Source organism: Ambystoma mexicanum, chromosome 6p (genome assembly GCF_040938575.1).
Source record: "Ambystoma mexicanum isolate Mex_15411 chromosome 6p, UKY_AmexF1_1, whole genome shotgun sequence".
Lineage (NCBI taxonomy): Eukaryota > Metazoa > Chordata > Amphibia > Caudata > Ambystomatidae > Ambystoma > Ambystoma mexicanum.
The window spans coordinates 560,769,054-560,784,571 of NC_090935.1; the positions used below are offsets into that span (position 1 = coordinate 560,769,054).

Consider the following 15,518-nt stretch of genomic DNA (forward strand, 5'->3'; position numbering starts at 1 on the left):
CATTGAACACATATGTAACATAATTTGACATGATTGGCTCGTTTTTTTGTGCCAATAATTCAAGTAGCGCCTCTCAGAAACCCTGCAATAAACCGTGTGTCACATTTCTGAGACAAAAAGATCTTAGTTGTGTGACAGATCATTAGATGTTGTCACTTCTCCACGAGGGTGAGCCACTTTCGCTCCCCTTCCCATGAGGCCATTGGGTTGAGGCCACTATCTGATAGTACCCCTGGGGGTGGTGCACAGCCAGGAGTATCTAATGTGGTGAGACTCCCCCTCTGGCGGCAAGGACAAAAATAGATGGAGAACGTGGTATGCCAACCCTCCACCCACACTCTGTACACCTTACTATCCCATAAAACCCAACTCCAAATCCCATACTTCCATGTTTGTTTGCAAGTCTGAAAACATAATAACTACTAGGATGAGGAAGAGCAGGGACTATCTAAGGGAGACCTACTTAAAACGTACTGTGATGAGAAAGGGGTGTGACACAAGGAAGGGCAATGGTGAGAACTTGAATAGATGGTCAAGTCTTCTGTACCCGCTTACAATAAACATGAATAAAGGACTTACTATGTTGTGAAGCCATCGCTGTAGGAGCCTTGAGCGTGGGAACAGAAAAGGCTGGGGACTGGGATGCTGGCGAGAAGGCAGAGGCGTCTCTATCCAGTCCACCATGGATGGACTGACTGGAAAGCTGGCGAAGGAGAGGTCCAGGTGTGCGAGGAAGCTGGACCACACAGTCGAGTGAAGACATGCATCCTCCGAGGAACCACAGGCTGTGGTACTGCCACAGCACATCGGAGAGCGAGAGAAGACATGAGAAGTCCAAAACAAAAGTCAGAAGAGACCAAGATGGACTGAATGGTTCCTGGAAGAACCCTCTAGGTACAAAAGTTGCTAGGACGGTTGGCTGGGCTGCAACAGAGTCGTGGAGGACTCTAGACCAACAGAGCAGGGGTGAAGAGGGAACCACTGGGGGAGAAATAAATGTACAGAATGCCAAAGACAGAAATGGATAAACTCGGGTCTGGGATCTGCACCCACAAAAGAAGATCCATGAAAGTGATCTTCTTTTTGGCAGTACCCGGCAGAAGAGTAGACCAGGCCTGCCAGAACAAAGCTGCAGAGAAATACGGTCTGATGCACAGGAGGGGAGAACCACAAGTCACCACCTTTGTGGCAGTGCCTGGCAGGAGAGTAAACCAGGCCTGCCAGAACAAAGCTGCAGAGAAATACGGGTCTGGGACCCACACCCACAAGAGAGAAGTATTACAAGTCATCGTCTTCATGGTGGTTCCTAGCTGGAGAGTTAACCAGGTCTTCCAAATTAAGGCAGTAGAGAAATACAGGTCTCGGACCCCTCACCCAGAAGAGAAAAAACAATCTTCCTTGTGGCAGTACTTAGCAGGAGAGTGAACCAAGTCTGCCAGATTCTGGGACCCTCACAATGAAAGACTAAACATGTTAAATTGTGAAACCAAAGGGGAAGAGAGGCGAGGGGAAGGGGGTCCTTCTCCTTGGTTGAATCGAACTCTGAAGTCAAGATACCAGGAGAAGGGAGTCATTCTACTGCTAACCAAGACCAGGGGAAGGGAGACATTCCCCCTGGTTGTGTAGAACTGTAAAATCAAGATACCAGGAGAAGGGAGTCACTCTCCTGGTAACCAACGCTGAAATGACTTTCTGATACAAAGTATTAAAAGATAAGTAGTTTGCCTGCCAAAGAGGAGTGTTGGAACATTGGGCCTCATTATGAGACCGGCGGTAGCTGTGCCGGTAAAACTTGCCTGGCTGCAGCCGGGATCCATTTTTTTTCGGCGCCCGGGAATGGGCAATTACCAGGACATTACAGCCCATTCCCGGGCGGCGGAAAAAAATGCTCCCCATTCGAACCCCATAGGGCTCAATGGGAATGGGGAGGCCGGATGCACCAGAACCATTCAGGAATGGTGCTGGTGCATCCGACATGGTCTGTTCGCGGTGCCGGTCCGCCCGTCAGGTCAGACCTGGTGGGCGAAAAGGCACCCGCAAGCAGAACTCGTAGTTTACCAGTAAGCTTGCCGGTACCGTTGTTACCGTACTGGCACAGTTGTTACTAGACCGGCAAACTTATAATGAGGCCCATTGTCTTTTGTGTTGGTGGACAATTTTGTCATTCCCCTAAGAAGTCAAAGCCTGGAAGGGAAATGTTATCCCCAGTCCAGAAGAAAGGAGTATTTCTTCTGGAACAAGGTGGTCTACTTTATCTTTAGTTTAGTTTTAGGTGTAAGGGACAAAAGTAGGGTTTTGACACAGGACGGTGGACTATTGATTTACATGGACTTTCTGAGAGAACTGTGATGACGCCGATGGAGTCATCACTGATTTCCAGCCGGTGACGACCTCCCATGTGCCCAGGGGACAGCAGCCTCTACCTGATCCAGACCTTTGGGGCGGCTATATGAGGGAGGATCACATGAGAGGAGACTGCCTCCAGGGAGATGTCATGTCTTCATCGGGTGAGACCTGGTATCCCCCATTGTCTCTCGAAAAAGACCTTCCCATATCTGTAACCCTCATGGTTTGTCATGCATCTACTCCCTTTGCTATGAAGAACAGGGAAACACTTTGTTCCAAACATATGGATCAACCTTCCAACTTTGGTCTGCCTTGCCAATCTGATGAAATCACCTTTTTCATTTTCACTTATCACTCAACCAGAACTGACTTTCCATTTAAAAATGCGAGCCAATTGTCAACAAAGGACTACTGCTCCCAGAATTCTCCAAATACTGGGACGAGGAAGAGGAAGAAGGAGTGAGCAATGTGGAGCAAAAGTGACTGAAGCTCAGCAAGAACTTGTGTTTTCTGGCACACGCCTGTACCTGGGAAATTTAAGCAGCCCAAGCAGAGAATGAGACAGTTGCTGCGGCGACTGGTGAGAGAGTTGCACCTCTGTGAGGAAGGGAGAGCGGACATGCTAAGGCCAGTGTGGTTGAGCCATGCAGCTGTCTGAGGGAGAAAAAAGAAGCTGCTGCACCTGGACACGTGGGAACACCAAGAGAAAGTGAGAGACTCCTGGGCATTCACAGGGGAACCGAAGCAGCATTTCACTTACCGCAGCCAAGCAGAAAGCAGACATGTGAAGTGGAAGCCACGGGAACACTGCGAGCAAAGCAAAGGCAGCCACGAGAAGGGAGCCGACAGGAACCCGTCAGCAAATGACAGCGGGAGAATTCAAACACGCCAAGGAAATCTGGTGGATCCACCATGAAGCAAATAGGACACTGGGGCGTTTCAGCGGGCACACAGAGTGCAATTAAATAACTTTACTAAGAGAAAATTGACATATTGAGAAGGGGAGAATTAAGTGGCAAAGAACCCCTTTTCTAATGTGTGAATGTACACAGTGCAAATATACAAGTAGAGAGAGGATAAAATACCAGGAGGATACTTTATCCAGTGCAATATATATTGGGAGGGGGTCAAAACCCAGAATGAACAGAAAACCTGTCAGGAGAGCATACCAGGCAAATTCAAGTGTGTGAATCAGAAGCCCTGGCAGGTGAGTATACCATTCAATGTGTGTTGAATAAGAGAGGAGGAGTAACATCAGCAGACAGAGAAATATATCGGGTGTCCCGTAATAAAAACCAAGATTATAAATCCAGACTGCTTTTTATATAAATCTTGTAATTGGCCAAGAGGGGCATAAAGAACTGTTGTGTATAAAACCTCAAGGAGTAAAGAAGAATCCAGAGGAAGGGAGCTACCCTATGGAACCAGAATCTTTATCCTTAAAGAACATTTGTTGGAGCTATTTATGTTTCCTTCAAGAACACTTTTCTCAACCTCCCATGGTTAAAGACATTTTCCTTTTCACCATACACTTTGTTTTTAGTGTGAGGTTCAGAATAGAACTTTGGATACATGACTATTTGTTGGGACATTCTGACACAGAGGGATCCTTCGTTTTTGGTAGGGAAATTCCTCTTAGGACAAGGTCAGAGAGGCATTTTTCCAACCCCTTTTATTTTCAATAAAACTCTTTAACCACAAACAGGGCTGACTTGAGTCGGAGTTTCATTTCTGACTCCTCACAAAACCTTTAGTGTTTTAATTGAGGCAGGGAAGCCCCTCTTAGAGTTAGGGAAAGTTAGGGTTTCTCTTTATTGTTCTTGGCTAATATGTCTGTAGCAATCACCATGCCACCTGTGTGTCAGCCTCCTCCTTCTGCACCCTTACAGTTGCCATTGCATATGATTTCTGAGGTGGAGCAGGCATTTGCAGCTGCTGATATGGCCTTCAGCAGCTTGCAAATTAATTCATAATTGATGATTGTGAATGCAGGTCTTTTTTTTTTTAGCTTAAAAGGTACTGTAGAGCCAGTGGTGTCCAGACCTATAGACTTCAGGTTGCTAACTACTGGCATGTCAGGGAAGGACTAAGATGTTTCCAAAGGCCATGGACCCAGGGAATTTTGTGATGTAAAAATATGTTTGTCCTAAATTGACTGAAATAACTCCCCTTCCATTATTATATTGATTTAGCTTGAATAATCCATAGCGGGAACAGTGCTTCCAAAAACCTGAATAATGGTTGGGACAAAACAAGGCACATTCAAACTTTGTGTTTGATTCATTGAGCTCAGTGGGAGTGCAGGATTTTAGGATCAGGTAACTCATTGTGAGCTTCACTAAAAGGAAAGACTGTGAGACCGTCATGGCTGCATTGCCCCCCATTTGGGAGGCCCTGCCTCTTCCACTGAGATGAGGAAGGCCACAAGTTAACCATTTAACCTCTGTAGGTTGGTCGCCTATTTCCCTGAGCAGATTGGCCACTAGGCCTATGTCCTTTCTTGGGGTGGCTCACTATTCATCGTGGTAAACACGCTTGAGGACTATGGGTGGGTAAGTAGCCTGTACCAGAACCCTGACATATTCATACACAAACTGTATAGGTAAGGTTGACTAATTGTGATTCAGTCATGTCATCTTGTACAACCTACATTGCCCTCCAACCATGCTAACTGTGCCCTGCTGGGGTGGCTTGACCCTAGATGTCGGTGATGTGCCGCTTATCTAGCGTGAGGGGACAGAGCGAGGCTTGCCCTACCAAAATAAGGCAACAAACAGCAAATCTAAAAACACTTTAAAGACACTTTACGCTGTGCCCCAAAGTGATGGAGATCAAACAGGAGAAAACGGTTACTTTAATTTTCCTCTTTTTTTGACCTCAGAAAAGGTTGAAATTAATAATAAAAACTGGGACTACCCCAAGAACAGACAATGGCCAATGTCTGTTCTTGGGGTTTTTCCCAGTAATTTAGGGATCCCCTTTTTTGAACACTTGTGTGTAAGACATTTGCACAAAGCTCTTTAAGTTGTAGAGGAGCAGCTACATGCCTCTGCAGGAAATACTGCCCCCGTACATCCTGAATGTTGGAAGCCTGAGATTGTGCCATGCTTGACACCAGCAGTTGTGACCATCTCACGGTGAATGTTCAAACGAAGATACCAACTAAGAAAACCCTATCAGATGTATTCCTGAAGAGATTACAATCTGAGGGAGGAACTCCCCGAAGGAATATGAAAACGAGTAAAAGAGGAGCCAGTGACGTCACAAGAGACAAGCGTGACGCACTAAGAATACTAATGAAGAGAATGGATGCACCTTATAGAAACTGATGAAGGTAAGAATTGAGTAAACTTTCATATGCGAGAAGAAGATTGATGCACTGGCGTGCATGTGTGATGCACTGCAGAAAATGCAAGCTGTTCAATACCTGTACAGATGCAGCAATGCAAGTAGTTTAAGTAATCTTCGAAGCTAGCTATATGTAGGGAAGGCAGAGCTGCCATTGTATAGAAGCTGGACATCGGTGTCATGAATTTAATAAACCCAGACCCATGGAGAGGAAAGGCTGAGAACTGTGTTGCAGCCATAATTAGCTGAGATCGTGGATACGAATAGCAAGGCTGTCTGGCCGGGTGTCACAGCTGAGGCAGCCATGGTCGGTTATCTATTCTCAAAGGCAGGGAACGTGAGAAGCTGAATAATCCCTTGTTAAGGTGCAAAGAAAGAACACCATGCCTGCCAAGTTGTATTCATTTAACACATTTAAATGCTGAAAAATGGTCCAAATCAGGGTATCCTTTCACGTGAGCGAAGGATGGAAATAGAGTTGAGCATGCTTGCCCTCCCTTATATTCCCAGAGACAAGAATACTCTCCAAGTCCAAGCTCAAAGACAATCTTCATGGCAGAAGGCATGGGTGATGAGACGTTGGGCTAATTGGGTGGGGAGATTGTCAAGTCCACCTCCTGGCACCTGGGTCTGAGCTCACATGCTGCTAAGTGAACCGAATGTTCCAGACATGGCACAAGCGTGCCAACCGATTGCAAAGGGTCATACAATGAAGGGCTTTATAGTTTTAAAGCCAATGATATACCGTGTACTTCACACTGTTGAAGATGACATGTTTTAGAGGTAGGCATAAATTGGCCACCTGACAGTAGATATCCAATCACAATCCTACCTCATATAGAAAGTATATTTAGTTGTTTCCCTTAAGCCTATCGGAACCCCTCATAGGTTTTTCTCATTTGCCATGTAGTGTAACATCACTTATGACACATTATTTGTATATAAATGTGTTTTTATGTCAAATGTATTGGGAGAACTCGAGCGTATGTCCGTTGATGTCGGTTGCAACTCCCTGTTTTAGATAATTGATATTAAAACAGCAAACTTTGCCATCTTGCTGAGTTGGTTTGATTATTTGATGTTGAAGTTATTCTGCATCCCCATCCATTGCATGCATGCAACCAAAGGGCTCTAAGCTCAGTTTTGAGCCTTGCTTTTGTAATTTAATATTAACCTTTTCTGAGGTCATAAAAGCAGGAAAATTAAAGTAACCGTTTTCTCCTGTTTGATCTCTATCACTCTGGGGCACAGCGCAAAGTGTCTTTAAGGTGTTTTTAGCTTTACTGTTTGCCTTATTTTGGTAGGGCAAGCCTCTCTCTGTCCCCTCACCCTAGATAAGCGACACATCACCGACATCTAGGGTCAAGCCACCCCAGGAGGGCACAGTTAGCATGGTTGGAGGGCAATGTAGGTGGGACAAGATGACATGACTTAGTCACAATTAGTCAACCTTACCTGTACAGTCCTTCACTGTTCATCGAGCCATGATTTTCGCCTCTCCACTGACTGCATGGTTCTTTCACTCGACATTCTCTGTAATACCTGAGTGTACCCGTCCTGCTGTTGTCTGGTTCCTGTCTGTGCACGTGTATACATTCTGCCTGTTAATTGGCTCCTGGAGATCATGGATCTCACACTCAGTTCCCTCCGGCCCCCACTCCCCACACCATCCCCCCAGCACTTATTTCATAAGAATGTGACATGGTTGTGATGCTAGCTTCTTTTCCTTTTGGTTAAATTCTCTTTTCCTCTTGCGCAGTTCTCCTCTCCCCGCTTGTAATTGTAATTGGCTATTTATAACGCGTTTAATACCCTGTAGCGCTGCAAAGTGGCTGTTTCACATTACACATAAAGTATAAATTAGTACATCGGGTAACAATTCCCAAAACAATAATTTGAACTCTGGAGGGGCCAGGGGGAGTCTTACCATGCCAAGTCTGCCCTTGTTGCCATGTGCTGACTATGCAAGGCCGGCTAAGGAACATGTCATCCCTCTGACCCGAAAACGAGCTCTTTGATCCTCGACCACACAGCGTGACTATCATGAATACTCACTCACTCACTCACTCACTCACTCACTCACTCACTCACTCACAGGTATGAGGCACCTCAGAGCTAAGGGCGCAGAACCATGGAACTTCTCCAGCACTGTGTCAAATGCACACTGCAAGAAATTGCTACTGCCATGCCAGCCATCCACATCAACACCCGTGCAGTTTTAATGCTGCACTGCATCCGTTTCCGCCACACTGTTATGTGTAAAAGGTTTCATTATTATTTCATGAATAATATTTCTTATTCTTGCCAACCGTATACATCTCCGAAAGTAAATAGTTGAATGAAAGTTGTTACCATCAGATGGCAGAAAAGTATGACTGCTGGTTCTACTATGACTTTATCAGCGTGTGTATAGCGGTTCAATACATTTTAAGCTGTAATAGAAATCCTAATGTAACATATTCTGTCTGCGTGCACCTAATGTTTAAAGAACATCCACGTTCCATTTAACAGGGCGGTACCTGCTCCCGAACGGCCAGCAGTCATGGTCGGCTTCCGGGGAAACCTCCAATCTTGTGCGCATGCGCAGCCAGACCCTGGGGCAGTCGGCGCCGTCTCTGACAGCCAGTCTGGTGAGTAGCACAACATGTTTCAAATGCATGTGCACCAACAGGACGGGCTCAGTAGAGATGTTTCTGGAAATAGCGATACTCGGGATCATTTGACATGCATGTTTGATTTGAGTTATTTGTCATGAACATATGTCCTATATACAGCAGTAGATATGCAAGTTGTAACGTTTGTCAGATAAACATCAACCAATCCCTCTTCTGGAATTTTCAATTGGTTTGTATTTCACTTTAGCTGATATATGTGCAATAAGCGAGTCTCAAATAGAAGCTCAACAAGTGCCCACAGTCTGGCAAACTGTGTTAGAGGGACGGGATGAGAGAACATGATTAAGGTCAGTGCTTTAAGTGGGGTAAAAAATTGAGGGGGGGGGCTTGTTTGGGGGCGTGGCTTCCATTGTGGGCGTGGCCTAAAAGTGCACAAATCATAGTAAGGTGCGCAAACAAATATATAAATGTATGTGAGCATTTTATGCGTACTACTATGGTTTGTGTACTTTTCAAGCCATCTTTTATAAACATAGCAATGTTACATATTTCTATGTTTATAAAAGGTGGCTTGAAAAGTGCACACACATAGTAAGTTACGCACACTTGTGCTTACCTTACCATGGTTTGTGTACTTTTCAAGCCACCTTTTAGAAATATAGACATTTGTAACATATTTCTATGTTGAGAAAAGACGGCTTGAAACGTAAACAAGTCAAGGCATCTTTAATAAAGCGTTGAGGACGGTCAAAGTCGAGGCGTCTTTGTCCGTCGACAAAGCTTTATAAAAGATGCCTTGAATTGTTTACGTTTCAAGCCGTCTTTTATAAACATAGAAATATTTCTAGGTTTATAAAAGATGGCTTGAAACGTACACAATTCAAGGCATCTTTTATAAAGCTTTGCCAACGGAGAAAGGTGCCTCAGGCTCAGTGATCTCTGTTAGAGCAGATAGATCACAGAGCCCGAGGAGTCTTTCACCCTCTGCGAACCCGCAGGCTCCATGATCTAATCTGTATATTAGATCACGGAGCCTGCGAGGGTCAGTGACCTGGGGAGGGCAAACAAAGGGACAGTAACTTCCTCTGATGACCCCTCATGAGGGGTCATCAGAGGAAGTTACAGTGACTGACGGAAGTGCCAGCCAGCCTCAGCGACGCTGTGCCTGGCTGGCACGTCTGTCAGCTCGCCTGACGTTAAACTGGTGGGCGCATCTCCGGCGCGATAATGCATCCCGCCAATGTTTTGTGGGACCACTTTTTGGAGACTGCCGGGGCCTGACCCCGGCCCACTTAAAGCACTGATTAAGGTGATCTTTGCAAACATCTCAGCCTTTGACAGTATTGTTTCAAATCAATGTGGAGAAATACTGTGGCCTTCTCCCCCTTCTCCCGAGCCCTTGCCCCTCTCAGCTCCCCGGCTCTTCCCTTCAGACAGATGCCCATCCTTCTCGCAGTCCGATAGCGCTGTCATCCTCTATGCCAGAGGTCTGCAACCTTTGGCTCTCCAGTTGTTTTGGACTCCACCCCCATCAGACCAAGTTTGGATAGTCGATAGTGAGGGGGTCATGGGAGTCGTAGTGCAAAACATCGGTAGAGCAGGGGCTTTCAACATACTCCCAGCGGTATGTGCTTTCAGCATTCAGTTCATGTTTTTGAGAGGCAGAGGCGTAGCCAGTATTGTCTAACAGGTGGGGCCTTAAGCTATAGTTGGGCCCACCGCAGTGACATTCATATCTGTAAATGCCCACACTGCCCTGCTGAATGGGCATTTAAAGATTATTTTTTTGTGGGCCTTTCCTGCAAAGGCCCTACCCTGTCTACACCTCTGATAAAGGTAGCGATTGCACTGCCTTATACAGTGGAACTGCCTTACAATGAATCTTCGGTACACCTTAAGATACGTTTACTATCTCAAAACCCTGAGGTCTGGATTTTAAGACGTGTTTATTTATTAAAATGTAATGTTTCTGGTTGCATAGGATTTCAGAAATATTTCCTAATTCTAGTGTTGCCATTTTTTTTTCTATTTTAACAAAAAAAAATGTAAGGTTGTGAGTCTATTTCAAAGTTTTCTTTTCAAATGATTTTCAGTCAAATAAGAGGTGAGAAAATGTAAAAGGTATAAAATGAGATGCCCTTATTTACAGCCTTAATGAAGAACGAGAATGGCCTGAAACGCAGCCTTCGTGCAATACCCGTCCTTTCCAGCAGGCAGCTTCCTGTGTAAGCCCTGCGCAGCAAAATATCCACAGCACTAAAACCCACCGCGGATACTTCCTTTATTAATGGGAAACCTCTGGTCGGGTCATGCTCCAACTATGATGTATAAGATGCGTATAGTGCTCGATTTGGAAGCCAATTCAAAAGGTAACAGGACTCCCCCAGAGCCAGGGCATTGGGAAGGGCTGCTGCAAAAGAACAGCTCGAGTTACAGCCGCCATGCTTTTGCCGTTTCATTCTTCACAGGGCACCGTGTCTCCTTTAAGCATCACCCTCCTGCTGGCTCTGAGTGCCCATCGCTTCTGACAGTCGGGAAGGATGTCTGAGAATTCCTACTAGGTACCCCCACTGTGCCTGGTCCCCTCCCCCTGCAGTGTACCCCCACTATGCCAGGGCTCCTCCCCCTGCAGTGTATTTAACTGAACCTCGGTGCATCTCCCATGACCAGTTACAAACCTTGTTGGATAGGCCTGTACCAGTCCGCATTGAGCCAATCCCATTAAACGTGTTTATTTATCTAGTCACTCGTACAGATTATAGCAACCATAATTGGTGTGCGGGTGCCCTCACACTGGCACCAACACGTAAAGTCCTTTGCTATGGAAATATGGGTACCCCCCTCTGACTTGTGAAATGTGATCGTTAGTGTATGCCTTGTTTTAGAGTCCTACATGCTACATCACTGGAGTAAACCTGAAATCAGAACTGTGTGGCACGTTCCCTTATAACCCAGAAGTCCTCTGGCAGCATTGACACAATTACAAGATAGGCGTGATGCCGGGGAGATAGCTCAGGAAGTGGAGCACTCTCCCGTGATGTCTAAATGCATCCTGCAGTCACAGACTCGGCAGAGCTGACTTCACTCTCCTTTTATAACAGAACCACCGCAGTGACATTCATATCTGTAAATGCCCACACTGCGCTGCTGAATGGGCATTGAACGATTTGTTTATTGTTTTGTGGGCCTTTCCTGCAAAGGCCCTACCCTGTCTACACCTCTGTGTAGACAGGGTAGGGCCTGCATTTAGACGATCCGGACTACGGATTGGCTGTGTGTGCTCTTTTATTCACCAATAGCGCGCCATCCAGGCGCACGAAGGCTCCAGCACAAAGGCTTTTATACCTGCCCTAAGTCCTGAGCCCATGATAGATCTAAAAACCCAAATTGAGGACATGAAAGACAAGGGTAAACAAGCGCTTCTACTCCTACTGGATCTCTCTGCGGCCTTCGACTTGGTTGATCACCAAATCCTTTGCCAGCACCTCAAAATTGCAGCCCACTTCTCTGATGCAGCCACCTCATGGATCAGTTCATTCCTTGCAAACAGGTCCATGAGGGTCTTCTCACCACTCGCCCCGCGGACCCAGCTCACGTCCCCTGTGGAGTCCCTCAAGGCTCATGCATATCACCCACGCTCTATAACGTATTTACGAAACCACTCTTTGATATTCTTGACTATCTGGGTGTCACCTACACAAATTATGCGGACGACACCCAGATACTCATCCCTATCACTGGGGATTATGTAACGGACACCAAAGCGCTTAATGCAGTCTTCACTGCCATCCAAGCGTGGATGGCCCACCACGGGCTTTGCCTAAACGACGAGAAAACTGAGCTACTCATCCTAGGTTCTCAGCCCAAACTCGCAAAACTCGACAGTAAATATGAGGCCTTTAACATTGATGGTAACACTATCAAGGTTACTAATGTCACTAAAACCCTCGGTATTTACCTAGATTCCACCCTTTCACTCAACAGACAAACCAACTCAGTAGTCTCAGCATCCGCGTATACGTGTAAACTGATCACAGCTTGCCGTCCCTTCTTAACAACGGACAACTGCCTTATTCTCGCCAGAACCCTCATCTTATCAAAAATTGACTACTGCAACGCCCTTTATCTCGGTACGAGCCAAAGAAACATTGATAAACTACAGGTAACCCAGAATAACGCCATCAGGGCTGCCCTAAACATACCCAGGCGCGCCAACATCTCTTCCACCAGACGTAACATACATTGGCTCCCCATTGCACGGCGCTTCGCCCTCAAAACACTTGTTCTTAGCCACAAAGCACAGAATAACGCTGCACCGGCATACCTATCAGCGCGCTTTAGCCAACACACAGCCTCCAGACCTTTAAGATCTGCACAAGCGCACACACTTATCATCCCCAGTTTCAAGCTTCAAACTGCCAGAGGCTCGAGCTTCCCAGTCCTTGCGGCAAAGCTCTGGAATTCCTTACCCAATGAACTCAGGAATGTCCCTTCCCTCCAATCCTTCAAAAGTAAAACAAAACACTGGCTCCATGAGCAAGACGCTATGGCGGCCAGTCCTATGTAACACTGGCTGCATGCTGCACCTCCCGGCTACCTTGTATATAATGCATCTGTATATTACCCCTGTAAATGTTGTACATAATTTATATATGTTTATGTATATATAAGTGTAACCTCTAACTACCTGCTGTAACACTTTCTTGTAACCACCTTTCTAAACATGCGCCCTGATGCCCGTGGGCAGGCTGCGCAATACAAATAAACAAATAAACAAATGAGAAGCCATCCGAGCCTGCAGGAGCCCTCCTACGACACTGCTGGAGCAGTGCCTCATCAGCTGTTTTCCCCACCGACGGAAGGTAAGCCTAGAGGCTAGCCTTTCCCACAGCCGCGTCGGCTGTTCACAAAGGGGGATCATTGAGGTCGGAAGCGGTTCCTTGTATATGATAATATACACAACTTGATCTCCCCCAGCGAAGCGCTGCATCTCCCCCTTTTGCCACTGCTTCATGTAATGCCTGCAATGGACCCACGAGTTAGTCTACATCCCAAGATGGCTGCCGCCTTTTCCAGGATGTGTCTCTCGGCCTGAGTGCACCATCCCTCAGCATCCGGACTACGGATTGGCTGTGTGTGCTCTTTTATTCACCAATAGCGCGCCATCCAGGCGCACGAAGGCTCCAGCACAAAGGCTTTTATACCTGCCCTAAGCCTGCCCAGAGATTGCGCATAGGCCAAGGCCGGTCCCCCTGGTGAAATCTTACGGATCCTTGGGTAAGATTACATCTATACTAGCCCGCTTCTGATGTATGCCCTCTCCCAGCCTAGTCCTCATTTCCTCAGTCGAATGCTAAATCTATAAAAACGTTGGCCACTGCTTAAGACTACTTCTCCCAGAAAGATCACAGACGCCACTGGGGACAATCATCTTGTTACTTCCACTGTAACTACAATCAGAACGATACCTAAGATGAGCTGACCTGCTATGCTCACCTATGAATACTGCATTCTTTTTACCCCATCACTCAGAACGAACCCTAGGACCTATGCCTGCCTCAATTGCCATATGATTCTCAATTGTTACCTTACTGCATCTTAGTCGCCTGCCATTGTCGGAACCTAGGTGCCGACCACTACCTTAAGCTGCTTTTGTCCTGTACATGCTAATGTTCCGACTGTATGTGCAAACTCCGTATCTAAATGGTCAGTATTCTCTCCTATTAGCCTGCTTTCCTTTTAATTGTGTACCTCCCTACTAGCCACAGTGTATTACTTCCAACTTATGTGCAAACTTGCAACTAGATGGCCTGTGTTCCCTGCCGCTAGCCACTTCTGATATGTGCTGTGCCCTATGGTCGCCAATAGACCACACTTGATTTGTGTTGTGCCTATGGTCGCTAATAGACCACTCTGATATGTGCTGTGCCCTATGGTTGCCAATAGACCACTTTGATTTGTGTTGTGCCTATGGTCGCTAATAGACCACTTTTGACTTCTGTTGTGCCCCAGGGTCGCTAACAGACCACTTTGATTTGCGCTGTGTCCTAGCCTCATACGCTATGTCTTATAGTCACTGCTTGATTGCCACATCTAGGTGCCCCCAGTCCCTATATTTCAGCCTACCATGCTATGTATTATAGTCACTGTTTGATTGCCACATCTAGGTGCCCTCAGTCTCTATATCTTAGCCCTGTTGGAAGAGGTGCACTTAGGTGCCTCCCATGCTATGTACTCCAGACATTGCCCACTCGTGCCTCATACTCTTGTGCCCTTACCAGTGGATGGTGCCTAGACCTTACAGATCCAGCCACACAGCCTTAGACACAAGTACTGACATTTAGTACCTTGACGACCAGTTATCCCAGTCCATACACACCAAGTGGCATTGCCAGCTAACAGGAATAGCTTCGCACTATGTCCAGCCCACTCAACATTTACTTTCTAATGATCATGACCACACTGTACGCCTCCCCCAAGAACAGCCACACTGAGGTTCCCCCTTGCAAGCCAGCTCTCGCGCCTCCTCTCCTACTCAACTACACTGGCCACATCAGCCCCGTTCACCTGGCCATGCCAGGCCGACTAGTCTACACCTCTCAGCCTACCCCAACTCATGAGAGAAACCTTAAATTACGCGCCAGACTTAATAAACTCTATGAACCTCTTAGAAGATCCCTCCCCACTGTAAAACGCACAACGAAAGACCAACATATTAGAATAGGCACTGCACCTCCTCTATTCTCCCTATCAGTGAATACAAACATGATTAAGACAGATAACAATTCACCCAACTCGGCCACAACCAAAATGGACCCTAAAGGACACTCCCTCAAGGGAGCACTCCTTAATGTAAGATCCCTAGTGGCACATGCCATTGACCTAGCTGACTTAATCACAGAAGCCAATCTAGACTTTATTGCCATAACAGAGACCTGGCTACACAATGCGGCAGACCCATCGCTCATGTTGGCCATTCCCGACGGTTACACCATATCTAGGCAGGACCGAGAAGGCTCCTGCGGAGGCGGAGTCGCCATTATATCCAAAATAAACTTATCACTACGCCTAGTCCCTACCACAACTATGCAATCCTGTGAAACTCTCACTGCCAAAATTCCCATAAACAACACCCAAACTCTCTCAATTCACCTAATTTACAGACCACCGGGTCCACTTGGCACCTTCGAGGAGGACCTGCACAGCCTT

At 46.5% G+C, this 15,518-nt stretch overlaps 1 protein-coding gene across 2 annotated transcripts in view; it reads left to right on the forward strand.

Moving 5' to 3' along the window:
• Positions 1 to 15,518, forward strand: part of MAST4 (microtubule associated serine/threonine kinase family member 4) — a 2,307,007-nt gene that overhangs the window by 696,106 nt on the left and 1,595,383 nt on the right. For both annotated transcript variants that reach the window (XM_069627380.1, XM_069627381.1), the window contains exon 3: positions 8,206 to 8,324. In XM_069627380.1, the coding sequence (XP_069483481.1) occupies positions 8,206 to 8,324 (119 nt within the window). The remainder of the gene's footprint in view (positions 1 to 8,205; positions 8,325 to 15,518) is intronic.